Source organism: Thermobia domestica, chromosome 9 (assembly GCF_964235325.1).
Source record: "Thermobia domestica chromosome 9, izTheDome1.hap1.1, whole genome shotgun sequence".
NCBI lineage: Eukaryota > Metazoa > Arthropoda > Insecta > Zygentoma > Lepismatidae > Thermobia > Thermobia domestica.
In genome coordinates this window covers 279,901,794-279,921,217 of record NC_137462.1, presented here as the reverse complement: position 1 = coordinate 279,921,217, position 19,424 = coordinate 279,901,794, and the positions used below count along the sequence as shown (strand labels likewise).

General features: G+C 38.3%; 1 protein-coding gene across 1 annotated transcript in view; it reads right to left on the bottom strand.

The window, feature by feature from the left end:
* LOC145660707 (protein amalgam-like) overlaps positions 1-19,424 on the bottom strand; it is a 114,615-nt gene that overhangs the window by 73,414 nt on the left and 21,777 nt on the right. The window contains exon 2 of the mRNA XM_081726059.1: positions 4,963-5,082. Within this exon, the coding sequence (XP_081582185.1) occupies positions 4,963-5,082 (120 nt within the window). The remainder of the gene's footprint in view (positions 1-4,962; positions 5,083-19,424) is intronic.

Here is a 19,424-nt window from a genome sequence, read left to right as displayed (position 1 = left end):
GCCGACTAGGAGTGGTCCTCCAGCTTGGGGGTTTAGGTAGGGCTAACAACCTCATCCTGTAAAAAAAACACTTGTTCAGAAATATTCACAAAAGCCTCGGACAAGGACTGATAACTTGGCACGACCTCAGCAAAAGAAAATGGACATGAGATTTGGAACATGGAATATTAGGAGTCTTTATAGAGCAGGCGCGTTAAAATCCATAACGAGGGAGTTAGAGAAATACAGGATGGACTTAGTAGGAGTTCAGGAAGTTAGGTGGGAAGGAAATGGATCTGAGAATTGCGGAAATTTTACGTTCTATTACGGGGAAGGAAATAAAAATCACCAGTTAGGAACAGGGTCTTTCGTTCATAAACGTATATTACCAGCAATTAAACGGGTTGAATTTGTTACTGACAGACTTTCTTTTATTACTCTTAAGGGACGGTGGTGTGACATTATTGTTTTAAATGTACATGCCCCAACTGAAGATAAGGATAACGATATAAAAGACAGTTTTTACGAAGAAGTGGAGCGGATATTTGACCAACTCCCGCGATACCATATGAAAATTCTATTAGGGGATTTCAATGTGAAGGTAGGACGAGAGGATATTTTCAAACCGATTATAGGGAACGAAAGTCTGCATAAGGAAAGTAATGACAACGGTGTTAGACTCGTGAACTTTGCAACATCCAAAAACCTAATCGTGAAGAGTACAAAATTCCCACATCGCAACGTTCATTAATACACTTGGACATCGCCAGACGGGAAAACACATAATCAAATTGATCACGTTTTAGTAGATAGAAGAAGGCAATCTAGCATAATTAATGTCCGGTCGTTTAGAGGGGCTGATTGTGACACTGACCACTACCTGGTAGCAGCGATAATACGAGAGAGGTTATCGCTCAATAAAGGTAATATTCATTGTCCGAAAACGGAGAGATTCAATCTAAAGAAATTAGAAGAGAGCCAGGTAAGAGAGGAATACCAGATTGAAGTTTCGAATAGATTCTCGGCTTTAGAAGATTCGGAGTGCACTAGTGTTGAGGATACATGGATTGAAATTAGAGATAGCATTAAAATTTCGGCAAAAGAAAAATTGGGACACGCGGAAATACGTAGGAACAAACCATGGTTCGACCAGGAATGCATAAAACTAGCAGAGAAGAGAAAACAGGCAAAATTACGCTGGCTACAAAATCCGAATGAAATGACTACACAAAATTTCGCAGATATCAGGCGGGAAACTTCCAAAACGTTTAGAACAAAGAAACGCGATTTTCTGAAAGCTAAAATTAAGGAACTTGAAGATAATAGTAGAAATAAAAACATACGGGACATGTATAAGGGAATCAACGAATTTAAGAAAGGCTATCAACCTCGTGCTTATATATTAAAGAAATCTGACGGTACAGTTCTCATTGACACGGATAGCATCTTAAATAGATGGAAAGGTTTCTTTGACGATTTGCTTAACACGCAACCAAAAACTAGTGTTCGTGAAGAAAAGGAGATACACACCGCAGAACCGTATATTCCAGAACCCAACCGAATAGAAGTAGAAACCGCTATAAAGAAATTAAAGAAACACAAATCTCCGGGTGTAGATGAAATTCCGGCTGAGTTATTTGGTCTAGGAATTAATTCGTGCGGTTGGTACGCACACATTGAAGCTATAGTACAAACACAAAATAGATAAATACCTTAAGAAAAATATTGTCCATCGCTAACCACCACTTTCGCCCATCTGTCAGGCAATGTACGGATTCCGTGGCGAAAGAAGTCCTCATCCTTGGAAGCGATCCAGTCAGAGACCCATGTTTCGATATCTTCTGAAGAAGTAAACCGCTGTCCAATCAAATCGTTGTTCATGCAATCGAACAAGTAGTAGTCCGAAGGAGCAACGTCTGGTGAATACGGCGGGTGGGGTAAAACTTCCCATCCGACATTTTTTAAATAGGTTTTGACCGGTTTTGCGACATGTGGGCGAGCGTTATCATGTTGAACAATAAGTTTTATCATGTCTGTTCTCCCATTCTGGTCGTGTTCTGGCCAGAGCTTGCTTCAAACGCATTAATTGTCGTCGATAACGTTCTCCATTCATAGTTTCACCCGGTTGCAGCAGCTCATAGTACACCACACCTTTCATATCCCACCATATGCACAGCATAACCTTTGCACAGTGAATATCTCGTTTTGGTTGTGATGGACCTGGTTCACCTGGTTTCACCCAGGCCTTTTTTCGTTTAGGGTTCTCGTAATGGATCCACTTCTCATCACCCGTAATAATTCGATGCAGAAACCCCTTTCTGCTCTGTCGTTGAAGCAGCAATTCGCAAATGGTTTTTCGTCTTTCAACGTCTCTGTCTTTCAATTCATGTGGAACCCAATGTGACATCTTTTGAATCATTCCCATGGCTTTCAAGCGTTTGGAGACTGTTGTTTGATCAACGCCTAATGCTGCTGCAAGTTGTTCCTGCGTTTGACACGAATCCTGCTCGAGCAATGCTGTCAATTCTTCGTCTTGAAATTTTTTGGCTGTCCAGCTCGCTCTTGGTCTGCCAAGCCGAAATCACCACTTCTAAACCGTGCAAACCACTTCTGACACGTTCGCTCAGCTAGAGCATGGTCACCATACACTTCCACCAAAATACGATGACTTTCAGTTGCACTTTTCTGCATGTTAAAGTAATGCAGCAGGACACCCCGCAAAAACACTTTATCAGGCACAAATTGCGCCATGTTCACTTAACTACAAACTGGTGTTGTTGACGCTTTAATCCACTGCCCTATACTACGAACGATACGCGATGACAGGGGTTTGCAACACATGTGTGGATACACGGAACTGTATGACGCTCCGTTCGTTGCGCCATCTCTTGTCCACCCGCACGAATTAATTCCTAGACCAAATAATTTTAGCTGGAGGCGAAAAGTTGTGGAACAAGATATACAAACTCATTCTCCTTATCTGGAACACGGAAGAATTGCCACAAGAGTGGAAAGAATCAATCATTGTTCCAATCCACAAGAAAGGCGACAAAACTGACTGTAATAATTATCGAGGCATTTCTCTTCTGTCAACATCCTATAAAATCCTTTCAAATATTCTGTTAGCAAGATTGACCCCATACGCAGATGAAATTATTGGAGATTATCAGTGCGGATTTAGACGAAATCGATCAACTATCGACCAAATATTTACCATTCGCCAAATACTCGAAAAGAAGTGGGAGTACAATACCCCGGTACATCAGCTATTTATTGATTTTAGAAAGGCTTACGACTCGGTTAGGAGAGAAACATTATACAACGTTCTTACAGAACTTGGAATACCGAGAAAGCTAATTAGATTAATTAAGATATGTTTAAATGAATCCCAAAGTAAAGTCCGGGTAGGAAAATTTTTGTCCACGAGCTTTCACGTCGAAAATGGCCTGAAACAAGGAGATGCGTTGTCGCCATTATTATTTAACTTCGTTTTGGAATACGCTATAAGGAAAATCAAAGATAGCAACCAGGGCTTACAGTTGAACGGTATTCACCAGGTTATGGCATATGCTGATGATGTAAATTTAATAGGAGATGATAGGAGAACAATAGAAAGAAATGCAGAGATCTTATTAAACGCTTGCAGGGACATGGGTTTAGAAGTAAATGCAGAGAAAACTAAATACATGGAAGTGCGTCGGGACCGGAATACAGCAAATTATGGATGCGTTAAAATATTAAATAATACTTTTCATAAAGTGGATACTTTCAAATATCTAGGATCAATATTAACAGAGGAAAATCATATTCACGGAGAAATTAAATGTCGACTAAAAGCAGGGAATTCGTGTTACTATTCGGTTCAAAATCTCTTGTCGTCGCGAATTCTGTCGAGGAATTTGAAACTTAAAATATACAAAACGATAATCATGCCTGTTGTTCTGTATGGCTGCGAAACATGGTCACTTACTCTGAGGGAAGAACATAGACTGAAAGTATTTGAGAACAAGATCCTGAGACGAATATTCGGACCCAAGAGGAACGGGAATGGGGAATGGCGGAAACTTCATAACGAGGAACTACATAATTTATATGGTTTACCCAACATTGTTAGGGTCGTCAAGTCTAGGAGGCTTAGATGGGCGGGTCATGTAGCTAGAATGGAAGAAAGTAGAGACGCTTTCAAAGTCTTGACTGGAAGACCAATCGGAAAACGACCATTAGGAAGACCTAGGCGCAGATGGGAGGACAATATTAAGATGGATCTCGCAGAGATAGGAATACAGAGTAGAAACTGGATGCAGTTAGCTAAGGATAGAAGTCAGTGGAGAGCTTTTGTGAACGCGGCATTGAACCTCCGGGTTCCATAGGCCATAGAGTTAGTTAGAGATAGATCTCTCTCTAAAGACACATCTACTCCAAAGTTATATTATATATATATATAATCGAATTCCTTCTATTTTTAAAGGTAATTTTTTGTATTTCTCAGGTTCGCACAAATATTTTCGCTAATTACGAAGATCACAAAAATTCACTTGCTAGAATCGCAATCGAAGCTCCTGGAAAATATATATATATTAATTTACCTAGGTAATTTTTCTTCTTCCTTTCTCTACTCGAAATATCTTCAGATAAGGATTAATGAACTTATTACCTTCATTATTCAATTCAAACTAAAAGTATTAAACATTAAACAGATAAAATTGAACAAATAAATAATCATATAAGAAATATATAATATGTAATGCATCCCGGACAGATAGACAATAGGGGCGCATTACAAAAGGAGGGCTCAAAATTGAAATCGCAAATAAAACACACACAGACATAGAGAATTCAGTAACGAAATTTCGACGACTTCAAAAGTTCATTCAAATATAGCTAAAAAAAATGTAACAGAAACAAATAGCTTGACACAGGTGCCCCCTTTAAACACTTAATGTATACAAACTCAAAATATACTTCAAGTGTGTACGAACTTACCAAGATTCTCCACCAAACAAGGCAAACGTACTGTATCTTCTTCATGAGCTTTCACTATGGTAGTAACACTTCTAAAATATGGCTGAGGTTCTGGCGGAACTGAAGATACACAAAACACACCTGAAATATAAGAAAATGGCTTACAATTCCGCGAATGAATTTACAATATAAGTACTTCGTTTGAAAAATGAAAAAAACTTCGTTTAATGTTCTCATGACTATATGACTCACAGTGACACTAAAAGTGTAATTCAAATTCAGCCCCGCAAGTTGAGGGAGGGGAAGGGAGAAATATATAAAAATACATAAGACTTAATAACTCTTCAACCACCCGACCGATCTCGATCAAATTTTCAACATAAATGAGGTTCGGACCTGGGATAGTTTTTATCATTTCACTTTGACGCCATTTCACTTTGACGCTGCAACTTAGGAGACGGGAAGGGAGAGATATTTAAAAATGATCGAAAATGACCGATATTAGTGTCGAATCCATAGTTTTCGAGGTAGCTGAGATGAACAGTGACACTTCCGATGTCGTTTAAAGTCCAAATTCATTCGTAGAACTTGGGGGATGGAAAGATATTTGAAAATGATCGAAAATGACTGACATTAATGTTGAATCCATTGTTTTCTGGGTCGTTGAGATGAACAGTGACACTTCCAATGTCGTTTAAATCCAAATTCAGCCACACAACTTGGGGAAGGGGAAGGGGAAGGGAAGGAGATATATAAAATAAAAATGATCGACAATGACCGATATTAGTGTCGAATCCATAGTTTCCGGGGTTGCTGAGATGAATAGTGATGCTTCTGATGCCGTTTAAATCTAAAGTCAACCTCCATTGTCCTTTATGTCTAAAATGAAATGCATTCTCGCCGTGTGAGGAACAGATATTCTGCTAGTCTTTAATAAAATATAAAATGATATGCCATGAGATTTTCACACGTAGAAAGAAGTCACCAGATTCTTACGAAAATACATCTTCATGAGATTTAATGGCATCCGAAAGGTTTTTCGATTCCAGGGGTATTGAGGGAGACACACGTTCTGGAGGTTCAAAAAGTATGACTATATCTGAAGCCCCTCGATCTATGCAACACACATTACTCTACTGTGTTGAAAGTTATATATTATTCAGTAGATGCTAAGAACGTGAACTTTTGCTAGCAAGAATGCACTAAGGTACCATTCATAACCGAACACCGCTCAAAAATTCTTTGAATCGACTCTACACGTCATACATCGTATAAAAGGCGTTGTTGGTTGAGAATACACTCATTAATTTTTATAGCGTTCGTCCGGACGTGTAATTATATGTAAGGCCGCGCCTCCATTGCATCCGAATGTGTGTAAAGCTATTAGAGTGCCTTGACTAGATCCGAACGTACATACAAAAACGTTTTTATATAATAGATTACAGTTGAGCACTGTTACAGCGGAAAGATCAATATTGGAGAAAGTTCTAGAACACAGGTTCCCCTCCAGGTCCACCACCCAGAGGCAAGTTAAGTGAATTACAACAAAGTAAACGATTTCAAACCATTAACCAACCAAAATATCACTTGCATAAAAGGATTTCTTCCAATAATCTACATTACAAAATAATAGTTGTGGGCAGTGCCCCCCACACTCCCCAAACGTATGTTACTTTAGAATATATTACTAGAAGAAATCCTTCAATGCAAGGGGACTTTTGGCTAATTAATAATTACGAATAATTTATTTTGGCGTAATTCATCCAACTTGCCTTAAAAAACAAAAGTAACCAGGAATATCAATAACATCAAACAATGCAAAACAATATACCACCCTTTGCGAATACATGAATGTCAAGAAATACACACTGTATAGCACAAAATTCATTTTGTAAACCCACAAAACCCCCCCACACACAAACAATAAAATCAAGAATACTAAAAGAAACTATAAAATGTACACAGAACACAAGAGCTATAAAGCAATATACTGCAATATATAAATACTTCGATAGACTCACACAATACAATCACACACCACGTCTACTGCCAATGAACAATTCAACATCGACTTCGAAGACGAAAATGAAACTGAATGGAATTTCGAATAAAATAAAAAAAATAAACTAAAATAAAATTTATGCACGTAAAATCAAAGACAACAAAAAACTTAATTTGTCTCTTAATGTATAAAACACTAGACCTATATATAACTAGTGTGGTTAAGTAAACAAACATGGTAATGGACTGTTCAAAGATTGAAGTTTCAGTAATAATATATTTCAACGATAAAAAAGTCTAAATACTAGAAGAAAAGAAGATAAAAGAATAAGGAATGAAAAGGAACCAAAACAAGGTAAACCACATACCAGTGAAACAACCGGCTCTTATGAGGACCAGGGGAACGCACAGCCAGAAAAAACAGCTACTAAACCAGGAGAAAAGAAGAATCAACAAAAAGAAGACATGCAAAGAAACCAAAACAAAGAGGATGACTTCCAGGAGGTGACAAGGAAAAACAGAAAAGCAAGGAAGAAGGAAGACCAAAACCAAACCCCAGAACCCAACCACATAGAAGACAGAAGAAAACCACAGCAAGACACCACACATACTTGTGTGATCAAAGGAGTATCCACATCAACGGATATTTCACAAATCCAAGAGGCCCTAATGAATGAAAACATCCGCTTCACAAGCCTAATCCGGATCCAAACAGCTAAGGGACCAGCACCGATGCTTAGACTGTTCTCCAAACACCCAGAAGATGTAAACCGCCTCACTGGACTCAAAACCCAAGGAAGACACTATAAAATAGAAAAGTCAAAACTGCAACCCAGACCGATACCCTGCTGGAACTGTTACCAGTATGGGCATCGCCGCCTGCAATGTACAACGCAACGTGTATGCTTCCGGTGTGGGAACTCACATAAAGAAGAATGCAAAAATCCAATAAATAAGAGCTTCTGCGCAACTTGTAAGTCAACGACTCACAGAACAGGAAGCAGCAGTTGTCCATCCAGACCAATGGCTCCCAAACAACAAAAATTCACAGCCTTCATATACGAAGAGGAAAACCAACCCAGCGGCCCTGTTCAGAGCTACAACACCATACAGCATGAAGCAGCACAACCAGATACGCAGCAGCAGTTTTGTCCACAGCCAGCACAGGATCACATCCAAGAAGCAATAGAAATAGCAACCAACAAGATTTAACATGGATTAGTTCAGTTCTAACCATCTCCACACCTCTACACAATCATCAGAGGATACTGGACGCCATACAAACAACCACCAAGAAGATCTTTGGAAAAACCATAAACGCTCTCACGACAACAAGCGGAAAATTTCACATAACAAGGCCAACATATTCTCAGAAAACAAAACAAACAGCAAACACAAAACCAGCCACAACCACTGACGCAAACAAACAGAGACAAACGGAAGTCAGACCTCAAATAACATGCAGAAGTAGCAGCGGAGAATAATACATAGAGAAGAAGTAGCTGCAGCCTGCAGACCGATGATGCCCGAAAGCACAGATAATAGACCACGCAGACGGTCAAATTGCATGCTCGAAAAATAACAAGCCCCACCAATAAAACACCTCCCAACTACAGACAACACACATTAAAATTTAATTACTACAGATAGGTTATTTAACTTAATTTATTACTACAGACTTGTTTACATGGATTTTTGCCACCCTTCTCTTGTGGTTTTGCCATGTAAATACTATTGCATTCTGCATGACCGATACAGGTTTTTAGTCCCTCTATCAAAACACAAATAACTCTTCTCTCGCGCTTTCCTATCTTCTATTTTATTCTTCTTTCTTTCTATCTACACTTTATCCACAGATACGCGAGTAAATGTATTTCGAAAAAGTTAGAAACCGCGAGACACACCCACCGACAGCAGCTTAGGTTACTAACTGCATGGGGGAGAGGCATGTAGAATGTTGGTTGATGCCTTACCCACTATCCAGGGCGCGGGCTTTCCCGAGAGGCGTCCTTATTTTTAACTTTTCTGTTTCTGTTTCTGAATACACTCATATCAACTACAGCAGTCAATATGTACAAACGACGTGAACTTAGTAAGCTATTTAGAAAGAGGGATAAGTCTAAATTTAGTCAAAAACGTGCATATGAGCTGGCCTGGGAATTGACTAGAGCAACGTTAAAATCGTTGCTTTTCTTTTCTTTTTTTATTCTACTTAGCTTTTTAATTTTAAATGTTATGCTAAAACATTATACTTCTAGTACAATGCCGGGTATTTCAGCTAGTTCACTATAAGAAAGGAATTGTGAATTCGTACCAATAGCGAAAAAACGTTGGTGATCAGTGCCGATGCCAGCTTAAATTTCTTGGGAAGGCAAATGAAGGAGAAGAAAGAAGTTTAGGACGGTAGCGTATATACGTAGACGATAGACCCTACAACATGTCTGAAAAGACGAGGAGAAAGGCATAACTGCAAGGAATAGGAGCTAGGTTGCTTTGTTTCCGCTGACGTCTTTCTCTCTGTGGTAAATGATTATTGATATGGAAACTATTCATTACTTCACAAAGACACCATGACAAAATACTCCTCAGAGAACGACCGCAGATATTAGCTCTGGTATTACGCGTATAATTGTAAATATTACTTTTTTTCGTTAAAAGGATCAATTGTGGAAAGCGTAAAGAATACAATCACCAGTGAATTTAAAGATCGAAAGAGGGGGTGTAAACCAGTATTCAGATTGCGTATTTTCGAAATACACTGAACTCCATACGCCATAAGGCATTGTGAACAGGTTACGCTTTGCAACAATGTAGGAAAAATAAATAACGTCTATATCGCGATCCTGATGGTGACATCACATCACCTACATATAGCACAAAGTAAACGCCCGATGCTGTCGGTCCTCGTAGCCGAGTGAACTAGCGCAACATATTAGTAAGGAGAATCGTTGTTGGCGTTGGTTCAAACCCTACCTAAGAAAATTTTTTTATTATTTAAAAAAAAAAATTATAACACTTCTTTCGTTAAAATAAGATTAAAAATAATATTCAAAAAGTAATTTAACGATATATTTTTTAAAATTTTCTTTAAACTTATTTTATTAAAATAAGTTTGCCCTTGTACTATACAGATCCATAGCAAAAGTAGTAGTAGTAGTAGTAATAGTATTAGTAAAAGTAGTAGTAATAGTAGTAGTAAAAGTAGTAGTAGTAGTAGTAGGAACGGAATAGAAGGCAATTCAGCATTCATTTGTTTCCGTGCGATGTTGCCAAACGTAACCCGCTTACAAAGCCTTCTGGTTAGGGCTGAGTGTATTTCGAAAATATGCATTCAGATTACCAAAAAAATCAGTTCTTCTTCTTCTTCTTCTTCTTATTATTATTATTATTATTATTATTATTATTATTATTATTATTATTATTATTATTATTATTATTATTATTAGAATGCAGTTGTGGATCTAGCCCGGGGCCGGGGGGCCATAAATAATTTAAGCTGTTATTTATATATTTTTGAAAGTTTATAGTAAACTCATAATATACCTACCATAGCCTGGGTTCTGGTTGACCCCCCCTTCCTCCAGTTTTTACCTTCAGAAAAGATACTAAGTAGAACGTGATCTCTCCGACTTTCTGTTGATGTACATTGCATTATTGAGAGAACACAGTTCAATGTCAGTTGCAATTTCAAAGTCTTTCTAGAAAAATGTAGGATCGAAACAGAGATGGGATCGTACCTTAAAATATGGTGCCACCTATTCTCGGTGCTGAAAGGACGCCGATCTTCAATCCAGCCACGAATTAATCTCGGGAAACAATCTTCTAACAATAATCAGCTAGATATGAATGTAGTCGCCGTCGACTCTGCTAAAACCAAAGCTTTAGAGCTATTCCGCATGATGTCGCTACTGTCGGCACTAAATATAAATGGCTCTCAGTTACAGTTCTCGTTTCATTCCACCAGGGGCGTCATTTAGGGAGGGCAGGAGGGGGCAATTGCCCCCCCCCAAAAAAATTGAGTAATACATATACTTTAATCGATTGACTACTAATATACTAGTACAAAACGTGAACGTCTTCTTATGTCAATCGTGCTCTTGCCCCCTTAAGCGAAGTCTGAAATGACGCCCCTGGCTGGTGACCACAGCTGAGATCTGAATTGTTGCCATTCCTTATCCTAACAACAATTCTGTATACTTAGTACAGTAATTGAAACACGCTTCATTCAAAAGTTTCGTATACAGTTAGAATTGAATGTATATTTGAACTTCAAGGGTTGGATACTTTAGTGAATTGAGTTACTGATGAGAGCCTCAAAAAGTCGGCAATAAGTCAGGTGTAGGGCACCATCTGCTTCCTGGTCTCGCCGTATTAAATTAACTGACACATGCCACAGAATGGCACATCGTCAGGCGTCAGATTGCCTCTCCTGTATAAAAACATATATAAAGAACTTTGGAAGCCAAAGCCGGATTTAATGTTTTATCTCCTCTAGACCGAAAGGTATTAGCCGTCTATCACCCTGACTAGTGTTGCCCAAAATATGAGAACTTCATCTTAATTTTTGACTTAATACGAGACCAGATTCGAAACGAGAAGTGCATTTTCAACTTGGAAACGAGTTGATAAACATGATTATTCTAGTATTGTTTTCGAGACGAGAAGTATCATAAAATTTCTCGACTCGTCTCGATTCTCGAAAATTTTATGTTGTTTCTTCATGTTCTATAGAATACATTATTGCAGTGTATTGTATAATAACTTGCACATTTTTAAACGTTGATAAATGAAGACTACAGGGGAAAAGGGAGGTAAGTCAGTTGTTTATGATTTTACACAATTGACCTTTTTTCCACTGACTTACTTACTTCTTCCCCTGTAGGCGAAGTCTTTAGCACTAAATTTCTTAGTGACTAATTTCCTTTTTACCGTGAGATTTAGTGCATGCAAACTACACCTTTCAGGCTACATTATTCAGCTGTTAACTCATTTTCGACCATATCTTGACTTACCTCCTTTTTCCCCTGTAGTCTTCAAATGTTCTTCATTGTGTTTGCACAACCACTTTATCAATTTATAGTTTTACTATATAAAACACACAACACTTTAAGACCTAAAAGACGAGAATTATCGTGTTTCTTGTGTAGTCTCGAATTTAAAAATGTAGTTCTTGTTTCCATTCTGGTCTCGGTTTCCACTACGAGACGAGAAATTTCTCGTCTCACGGGTAGCTCTACTCCTCTGGAAATTGTCTGCACGCTAGCGACATCTCTCGGCGTCAGGTAGGAGGGAGCACAGTTGGCGACAACTTAAATGTGAACTATTATGAATGTGACTGGCAGACTGAGATATCTTACTTTTACAATATTGATTCGCCATGTAATCCAGGAATGTCCGAATATCCAGCACCTTTCATTAGATAATACGAGGTGTGACACACAAAAAACGAGACTAAGTGCATAACTTGAAAAAGGATTGGAGTTGGCAACAACTGTTTTGGTGACGTAATGCCACACCCCTCCTCTATCCATGCTGCCAGTTTCGACTCAGCCGGTGGTGACAGTTGGGAGTATTGCATCAGTGAGTAAACACGTGCAACTGCATTCTGCCGGAAAGATGTCTAGTGTAAAAACTGAACAGCGAATCAACATCAAGTTTCTTGTGAAACTTAAGAAATCAGCCACGGAAACATTTCAAATGTTAACTGAGGCTTATGGAGATGAAACTTTGTCTCGAGCACGTGTGTTTGAATGGCGTAAACGGTTTTCGGAGGAAAGGGACAATGTTGAAGATGATGAACGTTCTGGGCGCCCAAGGTCAACAATTACAGACCAAAACAGTGGTCAGTGGGTCCCAGTGGTCAGACTGTTACTCAGCACTACTACATTGAAGTACTAAAAAGACTTCGTGAAAAAATTAGGAAAAAAAGGCCACAGTTGTGGAGTGATGGATGGCTGTTGCATCAGGACAATGCACCCGCTCACAAGGCCCTATCTGTCAAGCAGCAAAAACATTACTCTAATGGAGCATCCACCTTATTCACCAGAATTGGCTCCCTGCGACTTTTTTTATTTCCCAAAATTAAATCTTGCATAAATTGAACCCATTTTACCACAGTTAAAGATGTTCAGGAGAAAACGGAGAATCTCCTGAAGGGCCTTCCAGAAACCTCGTTCCAGGAATGTTACAAGCAATGGCAGCACCGAATGCAGAAGTGTGTGAATGCTGAAGGGGACTACTTTGAAGGTGATAACATCACAGAGAACTAATTCTGTAAGTACACTGACTTATTGGAACAGTCTCGTTTTTTTTTTTTTTTTTTTTTTTTTTTTTTTTTTTTTTTTTTTTTTTTACACTTCGTATACCGCTTCTCTGTTATCACGTTAAAGACAATCTTGTCATCTATATGTCTGGAGACACTCTGTCGAGAAAGCGTAAAAGCTTTTTAATGTCAGTCATTCTCAGTGCTGTTTTCCTGGGCTTTACTCATTCTCACCAGGCAAATGCCGGGATATTACGTCTACCTAACATATAGGTCCACGGCTGCCTCCTTCCTTCCCCAATCCTTTTTAGTGTTGCCATGAGACGAAACAGAACCCTTTGAGACGAGATGAGACGTCTCGTGTCTCGGAAACAGTTTTTGATTTTGTTTAAAAATTTATTATCTCGGAATGTATACCAGCGTTTATTATTTCAAATGAGGACTATCCTACAAGAAACAGGGAATACCTAAAGTTATTTTTTAAAAATGATTCTTATAAACAGCTTTCATTTCCATTTTTCAATCGATTCAAGTTTATTTTGTGATAGTGCTCTAGATTCAAGTACATTGTTAAAGCATTCATCGAGATTAGGTTTCAGAAGATTTCATTCCTGGCGCTTGTTGGGATATCTATGTATAAAAATCCTGTTATAGAAATACAAGTTCTCTTAATGACAATTTTATCAGTCACTAACCATTGTTTCATGGTCTTTCTGGTTTCGACCAAGGATAGAAACGTGTGAGACTTTTTCGGTACTGAGTTTTCAAAGGGTGCTGGTTTGACAATAAAATTTAGTTTTTTTTAAATATCGTTTTATGATGTTATTCGAACCTAAGGCATTTTTGAAATCGGAAAGTCACATAGACCTCCTTATTTTGTTGAAGTGGCCTCAGAGATTCTGAAAAAAAAAAAAAAAAAAGGATTTTAGAATAAGTGGGAAAGGCTTGCCTTTCGACTCTACCGATGGTATAGACAAACATTCCTGTCGTAGTAATTCATTACTGGTTTAGTCGAAACTAAGCAGTCGTTGTTTTATTTATTTATTTAACAATCACCAGATACAGCTCAGAGGCCATTTTACACTGGATATCTAACAACAACAACAATAACAATGGAAAGGATTTGGGAAGGTATCGGCCAGGGCCTGTTTAGTAGGTACCATCCCGGCATTTACCTGGAACGACTGAGGAAAACCCTGGAAAACCCCAGTCAGGATGGTCGGCAGCGGGAATCGAACCCACGACCTCCCGAATGCGAAGCCAACGCTCTACCACTTGATCTAGGAAGATTGTAGTCGTCTTGTGCTCTGTTAACCAAACCAAACTTGGTTAAAAGTTGTAATTTTAATCACTTGGTATAACAGCTTTTTCTGTTGACGTCAGCCATTCTAGTGCTGCCACGAGACGAGACAGAATCATTAGAGACGAGACACGAGGTGAGACGTGCACATCTTTTCGAGACGAGACATGTTTTGCACGAGACGAGACGAGATAACCTGAAATATCGTCTCGTACAACACTAATCCTTTCTTCCTTCCCTTCCCTCGGATAGTATGATCTCCAAGGGACATCATCTCTCATACGTGATGGGTTAACATGGTTATAAATGCTGAAAGCCCAGAAATCCAATTCCTAATTCTACATGTCTGGAAAAAGCGCCTCCACTGAAATTCAAAGGAAGGTGAGATGTCATGTTTCAGCATGACTCTACAAAATTTCAATTTTCTAACCGAATAATGAGAAACTATTATTACGAACTATAAATAACGTAACAAATCAATTTACATCTTTCCTCGCGCAACTGTCCTGTTAGCTAATAGTGCACCATTAGCTGCATCAAGTTTCCGGTCGAGTGCAAAGCTAATGAAGTAGAAGACATTGTTGCTACAAAAACCAACCATCTCCTCTTCTTTCCCCTTCCGTTGATCCCCATCAAAAAAAGAAAGAAAAAGGATTGAAGTTGTAAAAGGAGGGACAAGTGAAAAATTGCTTCCACTAATTTTAAACACAAAAGATTCAAATACGCTAATGTTAGTTCTGGCGCGGTTCCCTAACTCAAACATACAGCTAGTAGCAAGATGAAAGCACCGGAGGCGAGTCTGTAACTAATCTTTCTATTATCTTTTCTTTCACAGTTATCCAATCCAGTGACCTTCATTCCTAATTCAATAGTTTTAGTCATTCAGAGGCGACTATTTGAGTATCAAATTCGACTACTTGTGCATTGCTGATATGAATTATCAAGCACACCACTTTGAACCAAAATGACAAAGCATTCTGCAAGTCAGTGAGAAATGGTCCAAGTTCATGCATGGAAAGCTCATATGAACATGAATTAGTTTGTATTTGATACTAGTTATTGACAGATTATATATAACAGAAGAAAATGTTATATTCTTCTCAGAATAGTGACCAAAATACCAGTCAGAAGAGTTCTTGCAAAATAGCTGGGTAAAGCATGACGTATTTCCCCCAGTACTTCCGGCATCATCTTTTCCCGGTGCTTTCCGAAGACGTGAGATACAAATGGAACTTATAATTCTTGTATTTTATGTTGACCTATATAGATTCGTATATCAAAGAGAAATTAAGAAAACTCAGCTTCATTCGAGTGCTATGTCCAAAAATGGATTTCAGACGGTAGAACTGTTATTCGTTGCACAAAACATAAGCCCCTTACCCTCTTAGAATATGGCTTACCATCAAAGTGGAATGATAAAAGCTGAAGTCAACCCATGTGTTAGCTACAAAAACTAACTTTAAACGGTGCAATCGTTACCCCCAGGGGCGGATCTAGAAGGGAAAAACTGGGGGTAGCCAAAACCCTGACTATGAAAACTATATCATGAGTTTACTATAAACTTTCAAAAACATAAATAATAGCTTAAATTACTTTTGTCACTCAAAAAACTGGGGCCTAGGCCCTGTTGTCCCGTCACTGGTTACCCCCCTTTCAAAATTTATTGAACATACTGTAAAATTAAAATATTAAATAAATTACTCCTCCCCCCTTTGGAAGTGTAATTTTCGAAAAGGCTGGAAAATGAGTCAATTTATGTTTAAGCAAGAAGTTTGTATACTGAATTTAATTTGATTTACTTGAGGGGTTTGTCTGATGCTTTATTTTTTTGCCATAATCTTTGAACTCGCTTCTTCTCTTAGGATTTTGATGAAAATGACATAATATAAGCCTGCCTCGAGCCAAGTACTATTAAGTATGTTCGAAAATTTATTTCATATGGTTTACCCGTTTTCTCATCTTAATGAGACATACAATGTCGATGTTATTTTTACACAATAGGCTATATTGCATGAAATATTACAGAAATATTTCCAATTGCCTGCGTAGAAACATAAATCTTCGAAACGGTGAGACATCTGTGTATACTTATCTTTAATAAGAAATTACGAGAATATACCAAATTTTATCTCCCTAGCATAAGAGCTTTGTCATACTTTATTTTTTGGCTCGCATTTGGAAGCTTCTCTTTCCTTAAAGGAGATGCATTTTAATAAAAGTAACATGGGAGAATTTTATTGGACCAAGTGCCATTCTCAAAAAGTCATTTCATTCAGTTTTCATGATGTTCAAGTTCATTCTCACTTTTTAAAAATAATCAGATAATTTAGCTAATTGGTAATTACTGCAATTAGAGCGAATTAAACACATTGACATATTTTCTCGCGCTTGCGCGGGTTGATAGTTTTAAATATTACTTTATTGTGAATCTTTTTAAAAATCCAAAATTTTGTTGCCCCCGAAATTCTGCCGCCCTGTGCTCGAGCACAGAATAGCACTTATCTAAATACGGGCCTGATGCAAGTGAGACATCAAATTCATGTACAATTCTCTCGGAAAGTTACTGGTATAGTGAATTTTACCCTTGTTTGTACCGTCTGGAAAGTATTGCATGGTATCCCTCGAGGCACTTCGCGTATAGACATTGCAGAGTAAAATCAGTTACGCTTATATTTTTGATGTTGACAAATCAAAACATTTTCTAGCTGGAGAAATACTGTAGGTATAAAGAAACTCTTTACAACATTGGTGTCATAATTATTATTACATTTCTCTGAGTGATTGTCATTACTTCCATGTTATACTATAATAAGGAAGTATTGTATTACAGTCAAAATACCTAATGTAAATCCAGAAACGACCAGATTTGGGTGAAGACTTACCATTTTCGTATTGACGACCGTGTGGCTGTATGTGTGCACGTTCAGAGAATACTTCGTAAACGATAAATCACGTAAAAGATTAGAAAAGCACACGGGGCCCTGCACAACTTTCTATTTGGTTCAATATTCGTAAAGTGTTTGACATTTAACATGCAATACCTTGTAAACGATACAAGCTACAACTCACTATACCAAAGAATTTCCGAGAAAATTGCACATGAAATTGATGAATCACTTGCACGTATTCTCATTTGAAAAACCAAAAATTGAATCCAATATGACGGATCCAAGATGGCAGCCAGGGTGGGTAACATGTGCCACAGAAGCAGTACTTGATCGAATTTGTTTTGCGTTGTACACATTCACGTCGAGTTACATCTAAACAAACTAAAAGCAATTTTGTGTCCGATCGTTATAGTAGAGTATGATTGAATTCCAGATATATTGAGGCCCATAATATGCAAATTACCGGTATGGGCCACGGAGAACTTTGCATTTGAATCAGTTTTATACGAATACCGAGGGGACACTTCGCGAATGTACCTTGATAGATAAACGACGTTAGAAAATACCATAAATCAGTATACCCAAGAACAATCGATCCTTTCTACTAAATTATCACTTATTAAAACTTACGACCCAAAATAAAATCCTTGTTAAAAATTAACCTCAGTTTTCTCTCAGACATCTTGTCTTTGAAGCAGTGATGATTTCGCGGAGCCACGAAATTCCTTCCTTCCCGGGACCATATCGTGCTCAATGTACGTAGATTCCCAACATTTTCGTAATATTACATTTCGCCCAAGTGTATTGAAATTCCCTTCCGCACGGAGAAAATCTCCTGAAATCATCATTGCTTTGAAATGGTGTGTCCTGACGGAGGAGTATTTTAAATGCGAGGATATGAGTATCAAACAAATGGAGTGTCTAAATTAAGGGGAAAAAAAGATTCGTTGAAATATATATATGACATATAATGTTCGGCTATTATAAATCAAGTATCACGACTTAGGTTTGGAATCCAAACCATGAGATAACTGAGTCAGGGACCACACTTTATTAAAGCAATTCATGTGAACATCACAAATTTCCGCAGGGGAACACGGTGGTTCAGTGGTAGAGCGCTTATCTATGATGCGTGAGGTTCCTGGTTTGTGGTGGGCAACATCGTGTTCATGGGTTTTCTCCCCTTTCCTCCCACTTGCTCATTCCACAGTTTCTTCCAGCATCACTCACTTGTTTCAATCATTGTCTCCCTTAGCCTAAAGGGCACAATCGTAAGACGTTACACTGAAAGATTTTATTTCATTTTCACAAATTCACGCAATGCTTCCGTAATGAGTCCGCGGGACCAGTGGTTCAGTGGTAGAGCGTTCACCTCTGGTGCATGGGGTCCCTGGTTCGATTCCAGCTCGCGCTAAGTGAACTTTGTGGAAGACAAACACCGTATGCGTGAATTTTTCGGAATTCTCCCGTTTCCTCCCTCTTTCTTTATTACACCCCCCCTTACATTCATTTCCCATCATCAGTCGTTTTTAGCCTAGTCGGCATAAACGTGGGACGTAAAACTCAAAGATTTCATTTCTTTTTTCAATGAGTTCGTAGAATGAAAAGCCTAATTGCTTTAGGAATTGTGGTTACGGGAGGGGATTAAGAATGGTCTCTTACTGCTAATATTTGTTACAGATTCTCGTCGTCATATAATCGCGTAAAAAAGAAAGAAATGTGCACGTTCATGGGCGTAGATATAAAAGTCAACAGTAAACATATTCATCTACATAAAAATTGACGCAAAACATGTGTTAATAGTACTCGTCTTGCGCAAGTGAGATTCAGATGTTTGCGTGGTATTTTGCGACAAATGCAGCCTTTATAGTCAATGTCAGAGGTCTCCATAGTTCTTCTGTTCAACTGTAAATCATGTATTTCGTGCTACCAGCAATTTCTCACGCTGTTCCCTTTTGAACAAATATTTGAAACCACCCGCAGTTATTTGGGGGAGAAAGTGTCAAGAAAGAATGGGGAGAAATTATATTCA